At 39.5% G+C, this 19,975-nt stretch overlaps 1 protein-coding gene across 2 annotated transcripts in view; it reads right to left on the bottom strand.

Moving 5' to 3' along the window:
- Nucleotides 1-19,975, bottom strand: part of LOC126416776 (sister chromatid cohesion protein PDS5 homolog B-B) — a 190,179-nt gene that overhangs the window by 7,075 nt on the left and 163,129 nt on the right. Inside the window, exons 20-21 of one of the 2 annotated variants that reach the window (XM_050084633.1) lie at nt 16,805-17,149; nt 6,469-6,501 (exon numbers count right to left, since the gene is read on the bottom strand). In XM_050084633.1, coding sequence (XP_049940590.1) covers nt 6,469-6,501; nt 16,805-17,149 — 378 coding nt within the window. The remainder of the gene's footprint in view (nt 1-6,468; nt 6,502-16,804; nt 17,150-19,975) is intronic. The other variant, XM_050084634.1, reaches the window with a different exon arrangement.

Below are 19,975 nucleotides of genomic sequence, written 5' to 3'. Positions count from 1 at the left end.
CTGGCGGATAACGAGAAGAGAGGATATACTGAAGGGGAAGTTCCCATCTCCGGAGCTCTGACAGGTTGGTGTTAGTGGGAAGTATCCAGATAACCCGTACGGTGTAGCAGTGTGCCAAGATGTGCTGGCCGTGCACCAAGGCATGTTTAGTCACAGGGTGATCCTCATTACCAACAAACACTGTCTGCCTGTGTCCATTCATGCGAATGGACAGTTTGTTGCTGGTCATTCCCACATAGAAAGCGTCACAGTGTAGGCAGGTCAGTTGGTAAATCACTTGGGTGCTTTCACACGTGGCTCTGCCTTTGATCGTGTACACCTTCCGGGTTATAGGACTGGAGTAGGTGGTGGTGGGAGGGAGCATGGGACAGGTTTTACACCGGGGGCGGTTACAAGGGTAGGAGCCAGAGGGTAGGAAGGTGGTTTGGGGATTTCGTAGGGCTGAACCAAGAGGTTACGAAGGTTAGGTGGATGGCGGAAAGACACTCTTGGTGGAGTGGGGAGGATTTCATGAAGGATGGATCTCATTTCAGGGCAGGATTTGAGGAAGTCGTATCCCTGCTGGTGAGCCACATTCAGAGTCTGATCCAGTCCCGGAAAGTATCCTATCACAAGTGGGGCACTTTTGGGGTTCTTCTGTGGGAGGTTCTGGATTTGAAGGGATGAGGAAGTGGCTCTGGTTATTTGCTTCTGTACCAGGTCGGGAGGGTAGTTGCGGGATGCGAAAGCTGTTTTCAGGTTGTTGGTGTAATGGTTCAGGGATGCCGGACTGGAGCAGATTCGTTTGCCATGAAGACCTAGGCTGTAGGGAAGCAGCTGTCATAATGGAGGTACTGTTGCTTGTTGGTGGGTTTGATGTGGACGGACGTGTGAAGCTGGCCATAGGACAGATGTAGGTCAACGTCAAGGAAAGTGGCATGGGATTTAGAGTAGGACCAGGTGAATCTGATGGAACCAAAGGAGTTGAGGTTGGAGAGGAAATTCTGGAGTTCTTCTTCACTGTGAGTCCAGATCATGAAGATGTCATCAATAAATCTGTACCAAACTTTGGGTTGGCAGGCCTGGGTAACCAAGAAGGCTTCCTCTAAGTGACCCATGAATAGGTTGGCGTACGAGGGTGCCATCCTGGTACCCATGGCTGTTCCCTTTAATTGTTGGTATGTCTGGCCTTCAAAAGTGAAGAAGTTGTGGGTCAGGATGAAGCTGGCTAAGGTAACGAGGAAAGAGGTTTTAGGTAGGGTGGCAGCTGATCGGCGTGAAAGGAAGTGCTCCATCGCAGTGAGGCCCTGGACGTGCGGAATATTTGTGTATAAGGAAGTGGCATCAATGGTTACAAGGATGGTTTCCGGGGGTAACAGACTGGGTAAGGATTCCAGGCGTTTGAGAAAGTGGTTGGTGTCTTTGATGAAGGATGGGAGACTGCATGTAATGGGTTGAAGGTGTTGATCTACGTAGGCAGAGATACGTTCTGTGGGGGCTTGGTAACCAGCTACAATGGGGCGGCCGGGATGATTGGGTGTGTCGGTGGGGTCAGGAGGTTGATGGAGTCAGGTGAAAGGTTTTGTAGGGGGCCTAAGGTTCTGAGGATTCCTTGAAGCTCCGCCTGGACATCAGGAATGGGATTACCTTGGCTAACTTTGTGTGTGGTGTTGTCTGAAAGCTGACGCAGTCCCTCAGCCACATACTCCCGACGATCAAGTACCACGGTCGTCGAACCTTTGTCCGCTGGAAGAATGACGATGGAACGGTCAGCCTTCAGATCACGGATAGCTTGGGCTTCAGCAGTGGTGATGTTGGGAGTAGGATTAAGGTTTTTTATGAAGGATTGAGAGGCAAGGCTGGAAGTCAGAAATTCCTGGAAGGTTTGGAGGGGATGATTTTGAGGAAGAGGAGGTGGGTCCCGCTGTGACGGAGGACGGAACTGTTCCAGGCAGGGTTCAATTTGGATAGTGTCTTGGGGAGTTGGATAATTAGGAGTAGGATTAGGATCATTTTTCTTCGTGGCAAAGTGATATTTCCAGCAGAGAGTACGAGTGTAGGACAGTAAATCTTTGACGAGGGCTGTTTGGTTGAATCTGGGAGTGGGGCTGAAGGTGAGGCCTTTGGATAGGACAGAGATTTCGTATTGGGAGAGAGGTTTGGAGGAAAGGTTAACTACTGAATTAGGGTGTTGTGGTTCCAGATTGTGTTGATTGGAATTTTGAGGTTTTGGAGGGAGTGGAGGTGGAAGTGGGAGATTGAGTAGATGGGAGAGACTAGGTTTGTGTGCAATGAGAGGAGGTTGAGGTTTGCTGGAAAGGTTGTGAAGGGTGAGTGAGTTGCCTTTCCGGAGGTAGGAAACCAGGAGATTGGATAGTTTTTTGTTTTTTTTTTTTAATTTTTTTAGTTTTTTTTAATTCAGTAGACGTGTCTGCTTGTGTCTGTGTATGTGCGGATGGATATGTGTGTGTGTGCGCGCGCGAGTGTATACCTGTCCTTTTTTCCCCCTAAGGTAAGTCTTTCCGCTCCCGGGATTGGAATGACTCCTTAAAACCCACATCCTTTCGTATTTCCCTCTCCTTCCCTCTTTCCTGATGAAGCAACCGTTTGTTGCGAAAGCTTGAATTTTGTGTGTTTGTTTGTGTGTCTATCGACCTGCCAGCACTTTCGTTTGGTAAGTCACATCATCTTTGTTTTTAGATATATTTTCCCCATATATATCTGTGTGTGTGTGTGTGTGTGTGTGTGTGTGTGTGTGTGTGTGTGTGTGTGTGTGTGTGTGGAGGGGGGGTAGACTTTAACTGTTTATGTTGTCTTTTTTGTAAAGTTCCTTTAATGTGTTAAATAGTGTGCCCTTGCAGAGTGTGGTGTATTCATTTAGGACCTGTTTTCCTTCTGCTGTTGCCTTCTGTATGTGGAAGTTCTCCTCAATGGTCAGTTTGCTGTATAGGCTGTGGCTGGGTTTTAGTATTCTTGAGTCTGTTTATTTTAGTTGGGTGGTGATTGTGGGTTATAAGGTGGTCAGCAAATGTGCTACGGGAGCTGTTGCTTTTTAAAGCTTTGACACATTCTGAATATCTGGTTTTGAAGTTTCTGCATGTTTGTCCTATGTACTCTAACCATATGTTTGCTTGATCATCTGCTAAAACCGTTTTTGAAAATATTAGCGTATTCAGTGTCAAAGGTGTTGTTTCAGTCTCTCTAGAAGATACTTCTTACTGCTTGTGACTTCACTTGCAATGTAATCAGCAATACAGTGTCTCTGATGTTACATACTCTTTGCTCTCTTTATTGGAAATTGCTGTTACTTTTCTACTTACTCTCTTTTGTGTCCCCAACCTTTCTCATTTCACACAGAATACAACATAAATGCTATCATATTTGCAAAAATTCTGTTTGATTGAGAACAAGCACAGATAAAAAAAGTTTACACAATAAAATTAAATCATAAGACTCAATTTTTGAAATATAAATGTACTTTGATAGAAGAAAAAGATCTACTCACCAAGCAGCAGCAGAGGAACACATGCCCATAAAGCTATTTAAATCTACAAGCTTTCAGAGGCAGTGTTTCTTCATTCTGGCAGGAGGGTTGAAGGGCAAGGAAGAAGGGTAAAGGTAAGGGACTCTTGAGGTTTACGAAGTGGACAAGTTTGGAAAAGTCACCCAGAACCTCTGATCAGGGGAGACTTACCAGACAGGGTGAGAAGAAAGTCTTGTGCAGTGCAGTCCCCCACAAAGTCTTTCCTTCTCATCCCGTCCAGAAAGTCTCCTCTGGCCTGGGGTTTGGACAACTTTTCCTAACTCTTCCCATTTCCGAAACATCACCTGTCCTCTTCCCTCTCCTTAAACACTTCTGCCAGAAAAGAAGTCAATGGCTCAAAAAGCTTACAAATTTAAACAGATCCCTTTATAAGTATGCATTTTCCTACTGCTGCTGCTTGGTGAGTAGATTTTTTATCTATACAATCACATTAAGTTAAATAACAAATATTATTGTCCTTGAACAGAAGGAATGATACATAACTAGACAAAATTTTCTATGGATCACAGCAAAAAAAATTATATTGTGAAGTTAACATAACAGCTTACGTCTCGTTTCCTATTTTTGTTTTCATATTCATTCAGTTCCAAATAAATTTATTACAACAACTAAAAAACAATCACATTTCCAAAATTCATGTAGTTTTCCTGTCCAGCTGCATGATATGGGCAACTATAGGAAATTAATAGAATTGTTAAGCTATTTGCAGATTAGTATGAATTTCTCAAACAAAAAAGGAACACAAGTGTACCAAATTTCTGAAGATTAATGCACTGAATATGAACACTGGGAAAATTACTATATATACTATCTTACTCCATGGAAAACATTCTTAATGAAGACTATGAAAAAAGAAACACAACAAAAATACTCATCACAGTGGACTGTAAGTAGGCAAAATTTCCTCTCCTTGCCACTGCATTTCGAAAAATAAAGATTATGCCAACCTCATTTCTGTATGGCAGTAAGCAAAAGATACTGCAGTAGTGGCAGAATATGTGCACTAAACTTCTGCAGTAATTACACTGCGGAAAGTGCTTTACATGAAATTGCAGTACACTCAGCATTAACAAGAAAATCATTACGGAAAAAGAGAAATATGTTAACATTAAATATAAATTAATATATTAAGAAACTTCCTCTAATAGTATTGACTGATGTGTAGCCTGAAAGTTGACCAACAGAACAGGTAAGAAGGAAATAGCAATTTTTGAAACGTATACAGAAGAATATTTAAGATTAGATGGGTGGAACAGATAACTAATGAAAAGGTACAGAATCAAATTGCGGAGAATATAAAAACTATGGTGCAAATTGACTAAAATAAAAGCTAGGTTGACGAACATGACCTGAGACCTCAAGGAATAGCTGATTTGGTAACTGATGTAAGGGTGTGGTGTAGGAACTGTAGAGGGAGACCAAGGCTTGAACACTGTAAACAGGGTTCAAGCAGATGTGTTTTGCAGTAGGTACACAGAGGTGAAGAGACTTGTATAGGATAAGACTACTGTGGCAAGCTGCCCCAACCTACTCTTCAAGACTGAATAACTATAACATAAACAATATCATCATCATCATCATCATCATCATCGTCGTCTCACAATTAACTTTAATTTTAATTGACACAATGTATCCATCATAACTTATCAAGCAATCACCGAGCGTCAAGCAAATTTTTAGGATTAAATGAATAAGTAAATAAATATGACAGCAGATAAGAAATTAACAAAATCTTCACTGTAGTTCATGACAGTAACTGTTTGAAAATATTTTCTAACGCTTTCAAAAGGAAGGAAGAAAGATTATGGTTTAATGTCCTGTTAAATACAACATATCTGCAGATGGGGCACAAACTCGGATTAGCGAAGGACAGGGAAGGAAACAGGTCGTGTCTTTTCCAAAGGAACCATCCCAGCATTTGCCATAAGTGGTTTAGGGAAAAACAAAAAACTTAAGATGTGGATGGCTGGACTGGGATTCAAACTACTGTCCTCCCAAATGTGACTGCAGTGTGCAGAAAAGATTTCGTTACTTCATAAAACAAGCATATCGCACAAATTTAACGGTTGTCAATCCAACTAAATACCTAGTGATTACAATCATGAACAACTTAAATTGGAACCATCAGAAGGGCACCTTATTTTGTGTTATTGCACAATAAGGAAGTGTGTGTCACAGATATGATACGTGAAGTGGGATGGCAATCGTTAAAACAAAAGTGTTTTCACTGTGGTGAGATCTGTTAACGAAATTCTCAGCACCAACTTTCTCCCCTAGATGCAAAAACATTTGTGTTGACTTTCACCTACATAGGGAGAAATTACCATAATATTAAAATTAGAGATGTCAGAGCTTGCACAGGAAAAATTGTGTATTCGTTTTCCCCCCATAATTTAGTAATAGTAAAAAAATAGTCTGAAAATGGTTCTATAAACCCTCTGCAAAAAACACTTAAGAGTTAGTTGTAGAGTGGACAATTGGATGCAGAACCAGTGCACACTTCGCTTGGTATATTTAACTACAAACAGTTTACTGATAATGTTGACAAAGAACTGGAAATGCATGTAACACCTAAATGGGAAAAGCAAGTTTTACACATGATCTCAGTTTTCAGGATACAATTTCATTAGTTACTTAAAAAATCTGAGGGTTGAGATACCCCAAAATAAAAATAAGGTTTACTGAAAAGCAAGATTTTACTTTTAACTAATGAATTCTGTTAAATGCAGTTTACTCCTTAGTTAAAACACTTACAGTACCACACTAACAATACTGTAATTATATATAGAGTATATTCACACAAAATGATCATGAACGTCATTTTATTTTAAAGCCTTTAAGAGGAATGTGAAAAATATTTGTTTATTTCATAAAACAAACATATCAGAAATCATATTTTTAGGCCTCTATTGTGTAAGTATAAAGAAGCTCTCATAATAAATTACCTCTGCATCAATGCATTCGATGGGTGCTTCAAGCTGCGTGTAAGAAAAAACTGAAATCAGTAAATATGTCATGTGCAAAGAAAATTATAATGTTTTTAAAGGAGTAGCATCAACAGAAAACCTTGACAGAGGTATCATGAATACTGATGAATACAGTTACATTGGAACAGAATTAAACATTTTAAAATACTTGAGCACACGAAGCTTTACATTAATGGAAACATGGAACTGAACATAGTAACACAAGCAATGTACAGTACAATGCAGGTTGTATTTGATACAACATCTTCATCATAAAATAGGCTGATGAATTACAATTTTACTGACAGCCATGTTAAACTGCTCAAAGCTGAAGAAACTCTGTCTTCATTTCACAGGTAAAGCAGAGAATATCTCTGCATTTTATTACGTGCACTCTGCTGAAACCACAAAGATAGCTTCCACAGAACACCACATAGCACTCAGTCTCAAAAGTTTAATGTCAATCTGCAGCTAACGGTGCTTTCCCGTGTTCTGTGACAGAACAAGTTAAAGAGAAATGGATCATCTGACACAAAAATATACAAAAGAAAGGGAGGAGTAAAGGTAACAACTCATGTACAGTTGCGGAACTGAGCCACTGACAAGCACATAAACAAACCTGAAAACGTTCCTTTCTTTCAGACGAATTCTCCTGCAGAGCTAATAGAAGACACACAAAAACAAATAAACCTGCATAGCTATATTGTCCCATCTGACTACATTATTCCAGTTCTCCACACTATTGTCCATTGCACACACCTGCCACTGCTTGTGGCCATAACGAGCTCATCAGTGACACATTCATATGCCGTGTGCTTGCTGGCTCTCCCTCCCAGCCATCGTTCCCCAACCTCCCTCCTGTTCTCCAATTCCTTTTTCACTTTATCCACACCAGCTGATATAGTGCCTCACCCGAACTTAGCTGCAGTGCCAGGACAATGTAGCAACGCAGATGTATGCATATTCTATCTGCTCTGCAGTTCGATTTGTCCAAATGATAACTTTCTCAAGTCTTGTTTCGTGCATGTTGATGACTCAATGTCTCAACTTTACGGTGGACGAGTTGTTATTTTTATTTCTTCCATTATTTATACTCCAACAAGAACTTTTCTTAGCATAATTATAAAAAATATAGCTACAATATTGTAGGAAAATTTGAATTTAGTTTTCTCTCTGTAAGAACTGTGGGCCAAAAACTAAGACCTGCCATGTAAATGTGACTTGCAGTTTAACTTTACTATCATTTTTATTTACTTATTCTTGATTACAAATGAAAAGGTAATGTTTCCAGTGAATATGATGTTTCCAGCAAATTATTAAAAACCAGCATGATCAGCATATGTAAACCTTTAAGGTTACATAATATTTACAATACTGAGGTTTGTAAATTTTGAAAATTATCACGTCACACCACTCTCTCACAAAATGGCAATAAAGCAAAGCAAACACAAATGCATTACAAAAGCATTAAGCATTCATACTGTAAACAAATGACCAGGAAACATGCTGCAAGGTTTCGGTTCACCACTTACTTTTCCCCAGTTTAAAAGGATTTTAAGCATAAAGAAAGATTACACAGTTAGGACCCATTGAGGTAATACAATAAAAGCCTCTTAGTAATAATTTTGCTGCAAGTGCAATCCCAAAGAATGATTTATTGCAAGCATGTACCCATTTCACTCTGAGGAAGGAAAAAAATGGGATCTGGATTGAATGAGATTAAAATCATTAAATATTTATGACTATTTAAAACTGTGCACTTCACCATCCTGTGTAATCTTGCTTCCTGGAGGGGAGAATTTTTTAATATATCACCTACTGCCTGATTCAAAATGTTGACATAAAAAAGTCATTATTTTTCTTCCTACTACTCTTCACCACCTTTGCAGTTTCATTCATTTCAGCAAGTCTTCTACATTTTCCCTACCTCTGGCTAGACAGACTACACTGTCTGTGAATCTTAGCATTGGAACCTGTTCCCGTTGTACTTTTATTGCTGTTTCTGAAATTTTCTTTCACTTGCTTCACTGCTTTTTTGAGGAGCAAGTCGAACAACCATTCCTAACACTAACTTGTCTTTCTTGACCAACCACTTATTATTCCCACTTCGAGTTTCAGTGGTTACTTGTCTGTCTCTGTATTTTAGCCCCAGTCTTCTAGGGACTGTGACAACCTTATTCCACCTTACATTGCCAAAGTCCCTCTCCAAGAACCTTTTCCAGGGTGCTAGGAAATTATCCTGATTCCCTCCCCCCCCCCCACCCCTCCCGACTAATTTTCATTATAATCCACTATGTGAGAAGTGCTGCTCTGATATACTTCCCTTCCTGAAACCAAATTGATCATCCATTATGTCTTCAATTTTTCTTCTTATTTTTCCATTTATTATTCTGGACAGCAGTTTATCTGTCAGAACTCATCCGATAGTTTTCACATTTTCCGCATATACCTGATATTGCTTTTCTGAAAATATGATGAAAAGTCACATTTCAAAGATTTTCGACAGCAACTTAAATAACCTTCTAGTTTCCCCATCTCCCACAGGTATCAAGAATTCAGAAGGTTTATCATTTTCACCTGCTGCCTTCTTTAAGCTCAGACCATTTAGAGATCTGTTAAACTTTGACCTCATCTATTTCTTCCACCTAAGATTCCTTCTCCTCCTATTTTACACTTTGGGACAATTCAACTGCACCACACAGGTCTTCAGCGTACTCTTTACCTTGCATTTGCTAGAGATTCTCCATCTGCACATAAAAAGTTAACACCTTCATAATTTACTACTCTTACATTACATTAAATCTTCCTATATGCTGCGTAGATTTTTCCTGCAATACTATCTTTGTCAATATCTTAATATGTGTGTCTGATACACTGTGATTTAGCCTGTTTGCACTTCCTGCTCATTCCATTCCCAGGAGACCTATACTGTTCCTTCCTCTCTCATTCTTCAGATTCTTGAAGATCATTCTTCCATCCAAGAGCTTCATTATTTCCCAGTTTATCCATGGCTTCTACACTTCTGCTTTGGACATACCAATGAGATCTGGTTTGCCTTAATTATTTCATTCTTTCTTATATGTCACTTCTCTTCTACCGTACTACTATCAGCGTTTTTGCTGACACCAATGGTAACTACCTCCAGGAATTTTCACTTCATATCATTATGCCCTAAATTTTCGTTATTACGTTTCCTTGTATACTTCTTTTTCTTTATCCTATGGGATTGCAACTTACTTCTCATTAAATATGTACTGTAATAAACAGGTTTCATTATGATGTAAGTGTCTCTTAAAATCAGTTCTTACATTATAACGTAAAAGTGGACTTGTTAAAGAAAAATGCATTGGACATATAAATGCTACCCAGGGAGAGGCTATACTTGTGTTTTCAAAGTGACATGGCAACAAGATATACCTAACATTTTTGCAGAAAGGCAATGAAAATCCAAGTAAATAAAATATTCACCTCGTAAGTCTTGACATTGCCAATTGATGAACAGTAATAATATTCCATGACAGTTATTCACAAACTGATGCAGGGGATAATTATAATGAAGTCATACTAGTGAAATGCTGGTAGTATGAGCTACTTGTCTTAAAAGAGGATGCAAAGTAACTTTTACTTCTCAAAACTGAAATTTTGCACATGAAAATCTGACTTCTTATTCCTGTGTTTAATGGATAAAAGTATGTATTATATATTTCCTTTTTTCTTGTGGTTTAATATAGATCATATGGTGAAATAGTGTTGCTTGCTTGCAGGGGGACTAGGTGGGACATTACAGAATCCCACACTGTTCTGAAAATGCTCAACATCCAATGCAACATACGAGGTCTGTACAAAAACTTCCAGAACTTTGTCCACAAAATTTTTCTATGCTTACCTTTTACTTATTGTGCATGGCCTTTATCAAAATACTCTCCTCCACAATTGATACACTGTTCTCAATGACATTTCCACTCCGGAAGCAGTCTTGGTACGCCACTTGCTGGACGATAGGAAGTGCTGTCTGTGAATTTTCTTTTATCTCATCTATTGTCGCAAAACTTTGTCCTTTCAATGGGGTTTTCAACTTTAGAAATAAAAATAAAAAAAGTCTGCAGGGATCAGGTCTGGAGGATATAGAGGATGAGGCAGCACAGTGATTTCATTTTTTATGCAATAGTAATGCACCAACAGGGACATATGTGCGGGTGCGTTATTGATGCAAGAGTCATGACAAAGAAAACTATCAGCATGGCTCTTACTTTTGACCCAACCAGATGAGCTTCTTTTGGTCTTGGAGCACCTTTCCTGACTCATTGTGAAGACTGAGCCTTGGTCTCAACATCATGACTGTAGACCCACATCTCTTCAGCAGTTATGGTTCTCTTAAGGAACATCTCATTCTCATATATGAAATCCAAAAGCTCTTCTCCTATCGTGAGGCAAAGGTCTTACTGGTCTTGACTCAAGAGCTGTGAGATGAACTTGCAACAAGATGCATTCCAAGATGCTGTGTCAGGATTTCATGACACGTTCCAACTGAAATGTTACATTCTTCTGCAATCTCTCAGACAGTCTGTCTTCAATTGGCAGGCACAATTTTGTTCATGTTCCTAACATGAGCTTTGTTGGTACATGTCAAAGGACATCCTAAGTGAGGGTCATCTTGAAAATAACACCAAGTATGGCTTAAGCACTCACCACTGTAGGCTTCCTGCATCATTTGGTTGGTCTCTGTAATGGCCCGCTTGAGTTTCACGTAAAATTTAATGCAGCGTGTAGCTCCTCTAACTCTGCCAATTCCAAATTCGCAAACTGTGCAACACAACGTTCTACTCAATACAGCAACGAACAATAACTAACAGACATATGATAATGAAACTTCCAGCAGTTACACATTAAACATATCCACGTGAAGGGATGCCTACTGCAATTTGCTCCAACACACCATTGGCGCAAAATTATGGATGTTCCATAATTTTTTGAACAAACTTCTTACTGTTCAACTGTGATGATAAAAATATTGGTTTAATATTAGCGAAATCTATATAAAGCTTATAGTTAATATTTGTTGTTGGCTTGTATAAATGTTAAGTTTCAGACACTCTTGCGGAAAGAACATCATAGTGGGCAATGAGCTGTAGGTTACATATTGCGGGAAATATATTATGTAACAAGATCACTTCTTGCTTCTGTCCACGCAGAGGGACAGACAAGTCAACAAAGGTCTGTAGTACGAGGGTCACTCCAAAAGAAATGCACACTATTTTTTTTTTTTTTTAATCCATAGTTTATTCTATATGTTTGAAAGTTTTACAGTGTGTAGATACATCCTTTAGGAACAATATTTTCATTTCTCCACATAATTTCCATCCCTCTCAACTGCCTTATGCAATCTTGGAACCACCGCCCATATAGCCGCACGCTAAATATCTGGATCAACCTGTAGGAGCCACTGTTTGGCAGCGTGCACAAGGGAGTCATCATCTTCAAACCTTGTTCCACAAAGAGAGTCTTTCAATTTCCCAAAGAGATGATAGTCACATGGAGCCAGGTCAGGACTGTAAGGCGGGTGTTTATGTGTTGTCCATCCGAGTTTTGCGATCGCTTCCATGGTTTTCTGACTGACATGTGGCCGTGCATTGTCGTGCAACAGCAAAACATCCTGCTTTTGCCAATGTGGACGAACACGACTCAGTCGAGCTTGAAGTTTCTTCAGTGTCGTCACATATGATCGAATTTATGGTGGTTTCACTTGGCATGATGTCCACAAGCAAGAGTCCTTCAGAATCGAAAAACACCGCAGCCACAAGTTTTCCAGCAGGAGGTGTGGTTTTGAATTTTTTTTTTCTTGGGTGAATTTGCACGATGCCACTCCACTGATTGTCTCTTCGTCTCTGGTGAAAAATGATGGAGCCATGTTTCACCACCTGTCACAATTCTTCCAAGAAATTCATTTCCACCATTCTCGTACTGTTCCAAAAGTTCGCTGCATACCATTTTTCTTGTTTCTTTGTGAGCCACTGTCAACACCCTGGGAACCCACCTGGCACAAACCTTTTTTAACGCCAACACTTTCAGTATTCTGCAAACACTTCCTTCCCCTATCCCAACGTAGCGTGACAATTCGTTCACTGTGATGCGTCTGTCAGCAGTCACCAATTCGTTAACTCTCTGCACACTGTCTGGAGTGTGTGCAGTATGAGGCCTGCCCCTGTTAGGAAATCCTCAATATTGTTGTGCCCACTTCACCACGTAACCTGCTTGCCCACCGACTAACTATACTGCGATCGACAGCAGCATCTCCATACACCTTTTTCAACCTCTTGTGGATGTTTCCCACTGTCTCATTTTCACAGCACAGGAATGCTATGACAGCACGTTGTTTCTGACGGACGTCAAGTGTAGCAGCCATCTTGAAGACACGCTGTGATGGCGCCACTCACAGGAACAGGTTGAACTAAGTTCGAAAACAAGCGGGAATAATTTATCTACACAATGTAAAACTTTCACACATGCAGAATGGAAACTATTTTTACAAAAATAGTGTGCATTTCTTTTGGAATGACCCTCGTATTCTTTGTAATGAACAAAAGATGTTTATGACCCTAAATAGTTGTCTTAATGAATTTGTGAATCAACAGAATTATTTATTTGAAATTTCTTTTAAATAAAAAGATGAAACAAAAGTTTTGTGAACGTAGTACCCACTGAATTTGTGAGGGGGGAGGGCCTTTGCAAGTGTGGATATATGGATGTAGCCAACAGTTGCATTACCTGCAACCACTACTTGCTCAAAACCAGCAACTCAAGTGAGCAGGAAGTACCTCTCTATCGCAATGTGTATTATTATAAATTACAGCATCAAACTTCGTGATACTTTGCCCAAACTTCAAGTACATTTTGCACATGCTACATTGTATGGAAGCCAATTTTTCAAAGGATCCGGAAACACTGTATCAATCATAACTGCGAGAATGTCACCCACAGTCTAGGTTCAACTATGACAATATTATTACAGTTCAAGAGCTCATGGGAGGAAAACCATACTTAATCGTTCTCCAGACATCGATGATAGTGGGTCTAAGAGTTGGGAGTGCTCATTTTATTCTTGGAGACCATATTTAATATTTCAAGGTATCAACAGAGAGATCAATGACACAAAGAGAGAAATGACTGGAAAGCTCTGCATCACCTTGAGATAGAAGATAGTGTGGAGTGACAGATAATAGGAGATTCCCGACTCTTTTGAGATGTTAATATTTTTTGTACCAACTGACACGTAAATTGTATAACATAGGAAATGACACTGGTAATATGTTTCTTATTTTACAATTCTACAGAAAAAGATACAACAGTCTAACACAAAAATAGATTTTTGAAATTCAGTGGTCAAGTTTTAACTCTTCCTGTGGCATTATTATATATCTCTACCCCTCCCCCCTCTACCTCCCACTACACATGCAAACATCTGGTCACTGATAAGTCAGCAATGAAGCAGTTTGTACACATTTGGTTGCTGGTCCCCCCCCCCCCCCCCCCCCCCAAAATCTCTCTTTAGTTGAGAATGTTATTAAAAAGATGACTTTTTGCAATCTGATTAGTGTCAAAGCATGTAAGATTATATTTATGAAATGTCTTCATGTTAACGGACTTTCTGCCGCTTCACGAAACAAAAGTTTATAGTGAAGGATAAAAATACAAAACTGATATTTATGTACACATCCTTTAGGTTTCAGCAACTGATAAGTGTTGAACAAGACCGAAAATGTAAGCCAAATGCAGGCCAATAAATTAATGGTAACTATTCTGAGGATTGAACTATTCTTAATTCTCACAAGTTCCTGAAAACCAATCTTCAGTATTTGAATACTGCACTCAAGATTGCTGTCTTGTATTTCATGTTGTGGACTGGCTTGTGCCAACAGCACTTGCTCAAACAGAATATAAAAAAGTTGCACACTACTCAGTACTCTGATGCGTATTTGTTTATAATTGGCTCTTACTATAGTAATTCAGGCAACAGTTTTCACTTGTTTAAGTGTTAAATTTAATAGAAATTGACACAGGAAGATGCATTAAAAAAGGAACAATGAAAACAAGATCATGCATACTTTACATCTGCTTTAGCACAATCCCACGGAATTTCATTACAACTTGTTCCATTCTAAAATTTCTGAGAGCCTGTAGTTGCACTGAATGTTCAGCACACACACACACACACACACACACACACACACACACACACACACAAACGTTGTTTTTTAATTTCTTTTATCCAATGCTGTTTAAAAAAAAAATTAAAAAAATCTGACGGTTTGAATGAACACTCACTTTTAAAGTAACAGAATTTACAGCTTTGTTTTTGGTCCCACAATGGCTACTTAGAAGTAACAGTGACAGTTTAATCAATTCCTGTTAAGTCAGCTGAAAAGGCAACTTTTGAGGTCCAATGTTTCATCACCGACTGACTGCTGGGGTAAGTAATTGTACCCAAGCTGCACTGTAAACTTTTGTTCTGTAGCCAGCTGCACTCTTTAAAAGTCCTCTCTCCTCACTTCACATGTATGTATTTAATTCCTTTTGATCTCTCAGAACAGAGATCTTGGTTTTGCCCACCACTACTAACAGTTTCAGTACATTGTCAGTTTTGTATGTTCATTCAAAGAAATGGTACCATTCTACTGATCAGTAGCTACTGTCATAGTGAACAAGCAACCACTCAATGGAGGAAAAGGGGGGGGGGGGCAAGCAACAAAAGAGAGGGGGGGGGGGGAGACAGAGAGGGGGAGAGAGAGAGATAAGGGGGAGAGGGGGGGAGAGGGGGGGAGAGGGGGGGGGGAGAGAGAGACATAGTGATGCTCCTTTCTTTGTGATGACATCAAAAGTCATTTATTTTACTACACAGCATGCATCTTCAAACAATATTAGCTGTTAAGTATTAGGCAGCAGCTGTCGTGGTATGACATGAAAACCATCATGCATGAATGCTGAATATTCTGGCATGTGCATTAAGGATGATCTACAAAGTTAAAATAATGAACATGTAAATGAAAGTAATCAATTTTTGAAAATATACAAAAATTGGACATATAAAAAATCTCCTCACCAGAAGTGATAGGAGAAAAAACATATAAAAGTTAAAGAAATGTGCAAGCTTTCAGAGCCAGTGGCTCCTCCTCCTGACAGAAGTGTTGATGGGGAAGGAAGAGGGGTGAAAGAACAGGACTGTTGAGGTTTAGAAAATGGGAAGAGTTACGGAAAAGTAGCCCAGAAGCCTTGGTCATGGGAGACTTTACTGGACAGTATGAAAAGGAAAGACTGAATCAATCAGACTGATACCGTCTTTCCTTCTCATCCCATCCCATATGTCTCCCCTGAGCTGGGGTTCTGGGAGACTTTTCCGTAACTCTCTCCATTTCCTAATCCTTGCCAGTCCTTTTCCTTCATCCTTCTTCGTTCCCCTTCAACCCTTCTGCCAGAAGACGGAGCCACTGGCTCTGAAAGCTTCGACATTTCCTTAATTTCTATATGTGCTGTCTCCTGCCACTACTTAGTGAGTAGATTTTTTATCCGTCCAATCATATTATAATGAACATGTAACGTGATTGCGAAGGACTGTTGAAACAACATTCATAGCTGTGGCATCACAGATTTTTCTTTTTCATGCAAATGTGAAGCATTAAAGCAAATCATTTCATACCTTTTGTAAACGAGCAGGCTTTAGTAGTGTGTTATTTTTTAAAACATGAATTGATTTAATGAATCCATGCTTTATTAAGAAAAAGTACTACATAATTCCAAACAAGTCACATTCTTGCTACTGATTTTCATATTTTGTTTCATGCTACAAGTATCTGGTGTGTGTCCACCACATCAGGCACAGGACATGTCAAAAAATATGAGAATTCCTTCCAAAGTACCTGAGCAGATCACTGTGATTCTTTTATGTTTACAGTCACTGAAGTTACTCAGTAGTAGCAGAACAGTCACACGTGCGCGCGCGCACGCCCGACCGCCCACCCACACACACACACACTACCCCCCCCCCTCCTCCTCTCCTCTCTCTCTCTCAGGATAAAATGTGACTGGTGGAATCATGCATGTGGCATTTAGTTAATAAAATACAGCTTCATGAAATTAGTTCATTCTGAACAGACTGATATGTTTTTCACTGATATCTTTCTTTTCAAGCACCACAACAGTCAAGCAAGGATCAATTCAAGATCATAATGCACAAATGAGTTGAATAGACAAAAAGCTATTAGAAGATACAATGAATAATTGCTACAAAGCTTCCCTTCAACAGCAAATCAGCCACTCCTACCTTTACATCATTTTCACCAGTTGCACCAATGCCAGTATTAGATGGAACTGGTCGAGTAGGGCGACCCCTTGCTTTACGAGCACCTCGATCTGCCACTCCTGTACCACTAATTGTGCCAGTAATTGGTGCCCCAATAGTGTTATTTGTGGAACTTGGTACATTCCGCTTCGCTGACGACTGAAGCTCTGGTGGTATGTAGATTCTCGTGTTAACAAAGATATTATCTTCATGCCTTCGGAAGTACATAGTTGGTATACGAGCCTCGGATGGGAACTCCTTCATGTCAAAATTAGTTGTTTTTGACATTATGAGACTCATTGCCAAGTCACAGACAGCCCACATTTTCTACAGAAAAAGAGATTTAGCTGTTAATTTCAAAAATTACATTCATAAAAAAATAATTCAAAATTTTTTATCTAATTAAAAACAAATGTGAATTCACTAACAGAAACGTATGATGGAAATATTTTTCACTCCAATGTACTTCTTTACAGCACAGAAATTTTAATTACATACATCAAATGTAAGAGGTGCTTCACAAACATTCATCTTATTGCACAAGACTATATCTTCTACATGAATGGGTTAAATTTTAACTTCCACATCAAAACTAAAAGTTTACCTTTGAGCCACTTAATGTGGTTGCCGATAGGATTCTCCCTGGTGCAGCTTGCATTCTCAGTTTCAGAAATGACATATCTGGACATGTTAGTGATTGACTTCCTCCACAATCCCAAGAACAAGTTAAAAATTAAACTGGCACAGAACGGAGCACTTGCATGTAGAAGTATTTCTTTACAATGAGCTGCCATGACAGTGGACTAGTCACAAGGAGTGTACGGATCTTGCATTGCACCACTGGCCTCCAAGATTGCCTGATTGCATGGTGTTGTTGTTGTTGTTGTTGTGGTCTTCAGTCCTCAGAATGGTTTGATGCAGCTCTCCATGCTACTCTATCCTGTGCAAGCTTCTTCATCTCCCAGTACCTACAGCAGCCTACATCCTTCTGAATCTGCTTAGTGTATTCATCTCTTGGTCTCCCTCTACGATTTTTACCCTCCACACTGCCCTCCAATACTAAATTGGTGATCCCTCGATGTCTCAGAACATGTCCTACCAACCGTTCCTTCTCCTAGTCACATTGTGCCACATGCTCCTCTTCTCCCTAATTCTATTCAATACCTCCTCATTAATTATGGGATCTACCCATCTAATCTTCAGCATTCTTCTGTAGCACCACATTTCAAAAGCTTCTATTCTCTTCTTGTCCAAACTATTTATCGTCCACGTTTCACTTCCACACATGGCTACACTCCATACAAATACTTTCAGAAACGACTTCCTGACATTTAAATCAATACTCGATGCTAACAAATTTTACTTCTTCAGAAACGCTTTCCTTGCCATTGCCAGTCTACATTTTATATCCTCTCTACTTTGACCATCATCAGTTATTTTGCTCCCCAAATAGCAAAACTCCTTTACTACTTTAAGTGTCTCATTTCCTAATCTAATTCCCTCAGCATCACCCGACTTAATTTGACTACATTCCATTATCCTCGTTTTGCTTTTGTTGATGTTCATCTTATATCCTCCTTTCAAGACACTGTCCATTCCGTTCAACTGCTCTTCCAAGTCCTTTGCTGTCTCTGACAGAATTACAATGTCATCAGCGAATCTCAAAGTTTTTATTTCTTCTCCATGGATTTTAATACCTACTCCTAACCTTTCTTTTGTTTCCTTTATTGCTTGCTCAATATACAGATTGAATAGCATCGGGGATAGGCTACAACCCTGTCTCACTCCCTTCCCAACCACTGCTTTCCTTTCATACCCCTCGACTCTTGTAACTGCCATCTGCTTTCTGTACAAATTATAAATAGCCTTTCGCTCCCTGTATTATACCCCTGCCACCTTCAGAATTTGAAAGAGAGTATTCCAGTCAACATTGTCAAAAGCTTTCTCTAAGTCTACAAATGCTAGAAACTTAGGTTTGCCTTTCCTTAATCTTTCTTCTAAGATAAGTCGTAGGGTCAGTACTGCCTCACATGTTCCAACATTTCTACGGAATCCAAACTGATCTTCCCCAAGGTCGATTTCTATCAGTTTTTCCATTCGTCTGTAAATAATTCACGTTAGTATTTTGCAGCTGTGACTTATTAAACTGATAGTTCGGTAATTTTCACACCTGTCAACACCTGCTTTCTTTGGGATTGAAATTATTATATTTTTCTTGAAGTCTGAGGGTATTTTGCCTGTCTCGTACATCTTGCTCACCAGATGGTATAGTTTTGTCAGGACTGGCTCTCCCAAGGCTGTCAGTAGTTCTAATGGAATATTGTCTACTCCAGGGGCCTTGTTTCGACTCAGGTCTTTCAGTGCTCTGTCAAACTCTTCACGCAGTATCATATCTCCCATTTCATCTTCATCTACATCCTCTTTCATTTCCATAATACTGTCCACAAGTACAACACCCCTGTATACACCCTCTATAAGTACAACGCCCTTGTATACACCCTCTATATACTCCTTCCACCTTTCTGCTTTCCCTTCTTTGCTTAGAACTGGGTTTCCATCAAAGCTCTTGATATTCATGCAAGTGGTTCTCCTTTCTCCAAAGGTTTCTTTAATTTTCCTGTAGGCAGTATCTATCTTACCCCTAGTGAGATAAGCCTCTACATCCTACAATTTGTCCTCTAGCCATCCCTGCTTAGCAGTTTTGCACTTCCTGTCGATCTCATTTTTGAGATGTTTGTATTCCTTTTTGCCTGCTGCATTTACTACATTTTTATGTTTTCTCCTTTCATCAATTAAATTCAATATTTATCCTGTTACCCAAGGGTTTCTACTAGCCCTCATCATTTTACCTATTTGATCCTCTGCTGCCTTCACTATTTCACCCCTCAAAGCTACCCATTCTTCTTCTACTGTATTTCTTTCCCCCATTCCTGTCAATTGTTCCCTTATGCTCTCCCTAAAACGCTGTACAACCTCTGGTTCTTTCAGTTTATCCAGTCCCATCTCCTTAAATTCCCACCTTTTTGCAGTTTCTTCAGTTTTAATCTACAGTTCATAACCAATAGATTGTGGTCAGAGTCCACATCTGCCCCTGGAAATGTCTTACAATTTAAAACCTGGTTCCTAAATCTCTGTCTTACCATTATATAATCT

This window comes from Schistocerca serialis, chromosome 8 (genome assembly GCF_023864345.2).
Source record: "Schistocerca serialis cubense isolate TAMUIC-IGC-003099 chromosome 8, iqSchSeri2.2, whole genome shotgun sequence".
Taxonomy (NCBI): domain Eukaryota; kingdom Metazoa; phylum Arthropoda; class Insecta; order Orthoptera; family Acrididae; genus Schistocerca; species Schistocerca serialis.
This window is presented reverse-complemented; position numbering and strand designations above follow the sequence as displayed.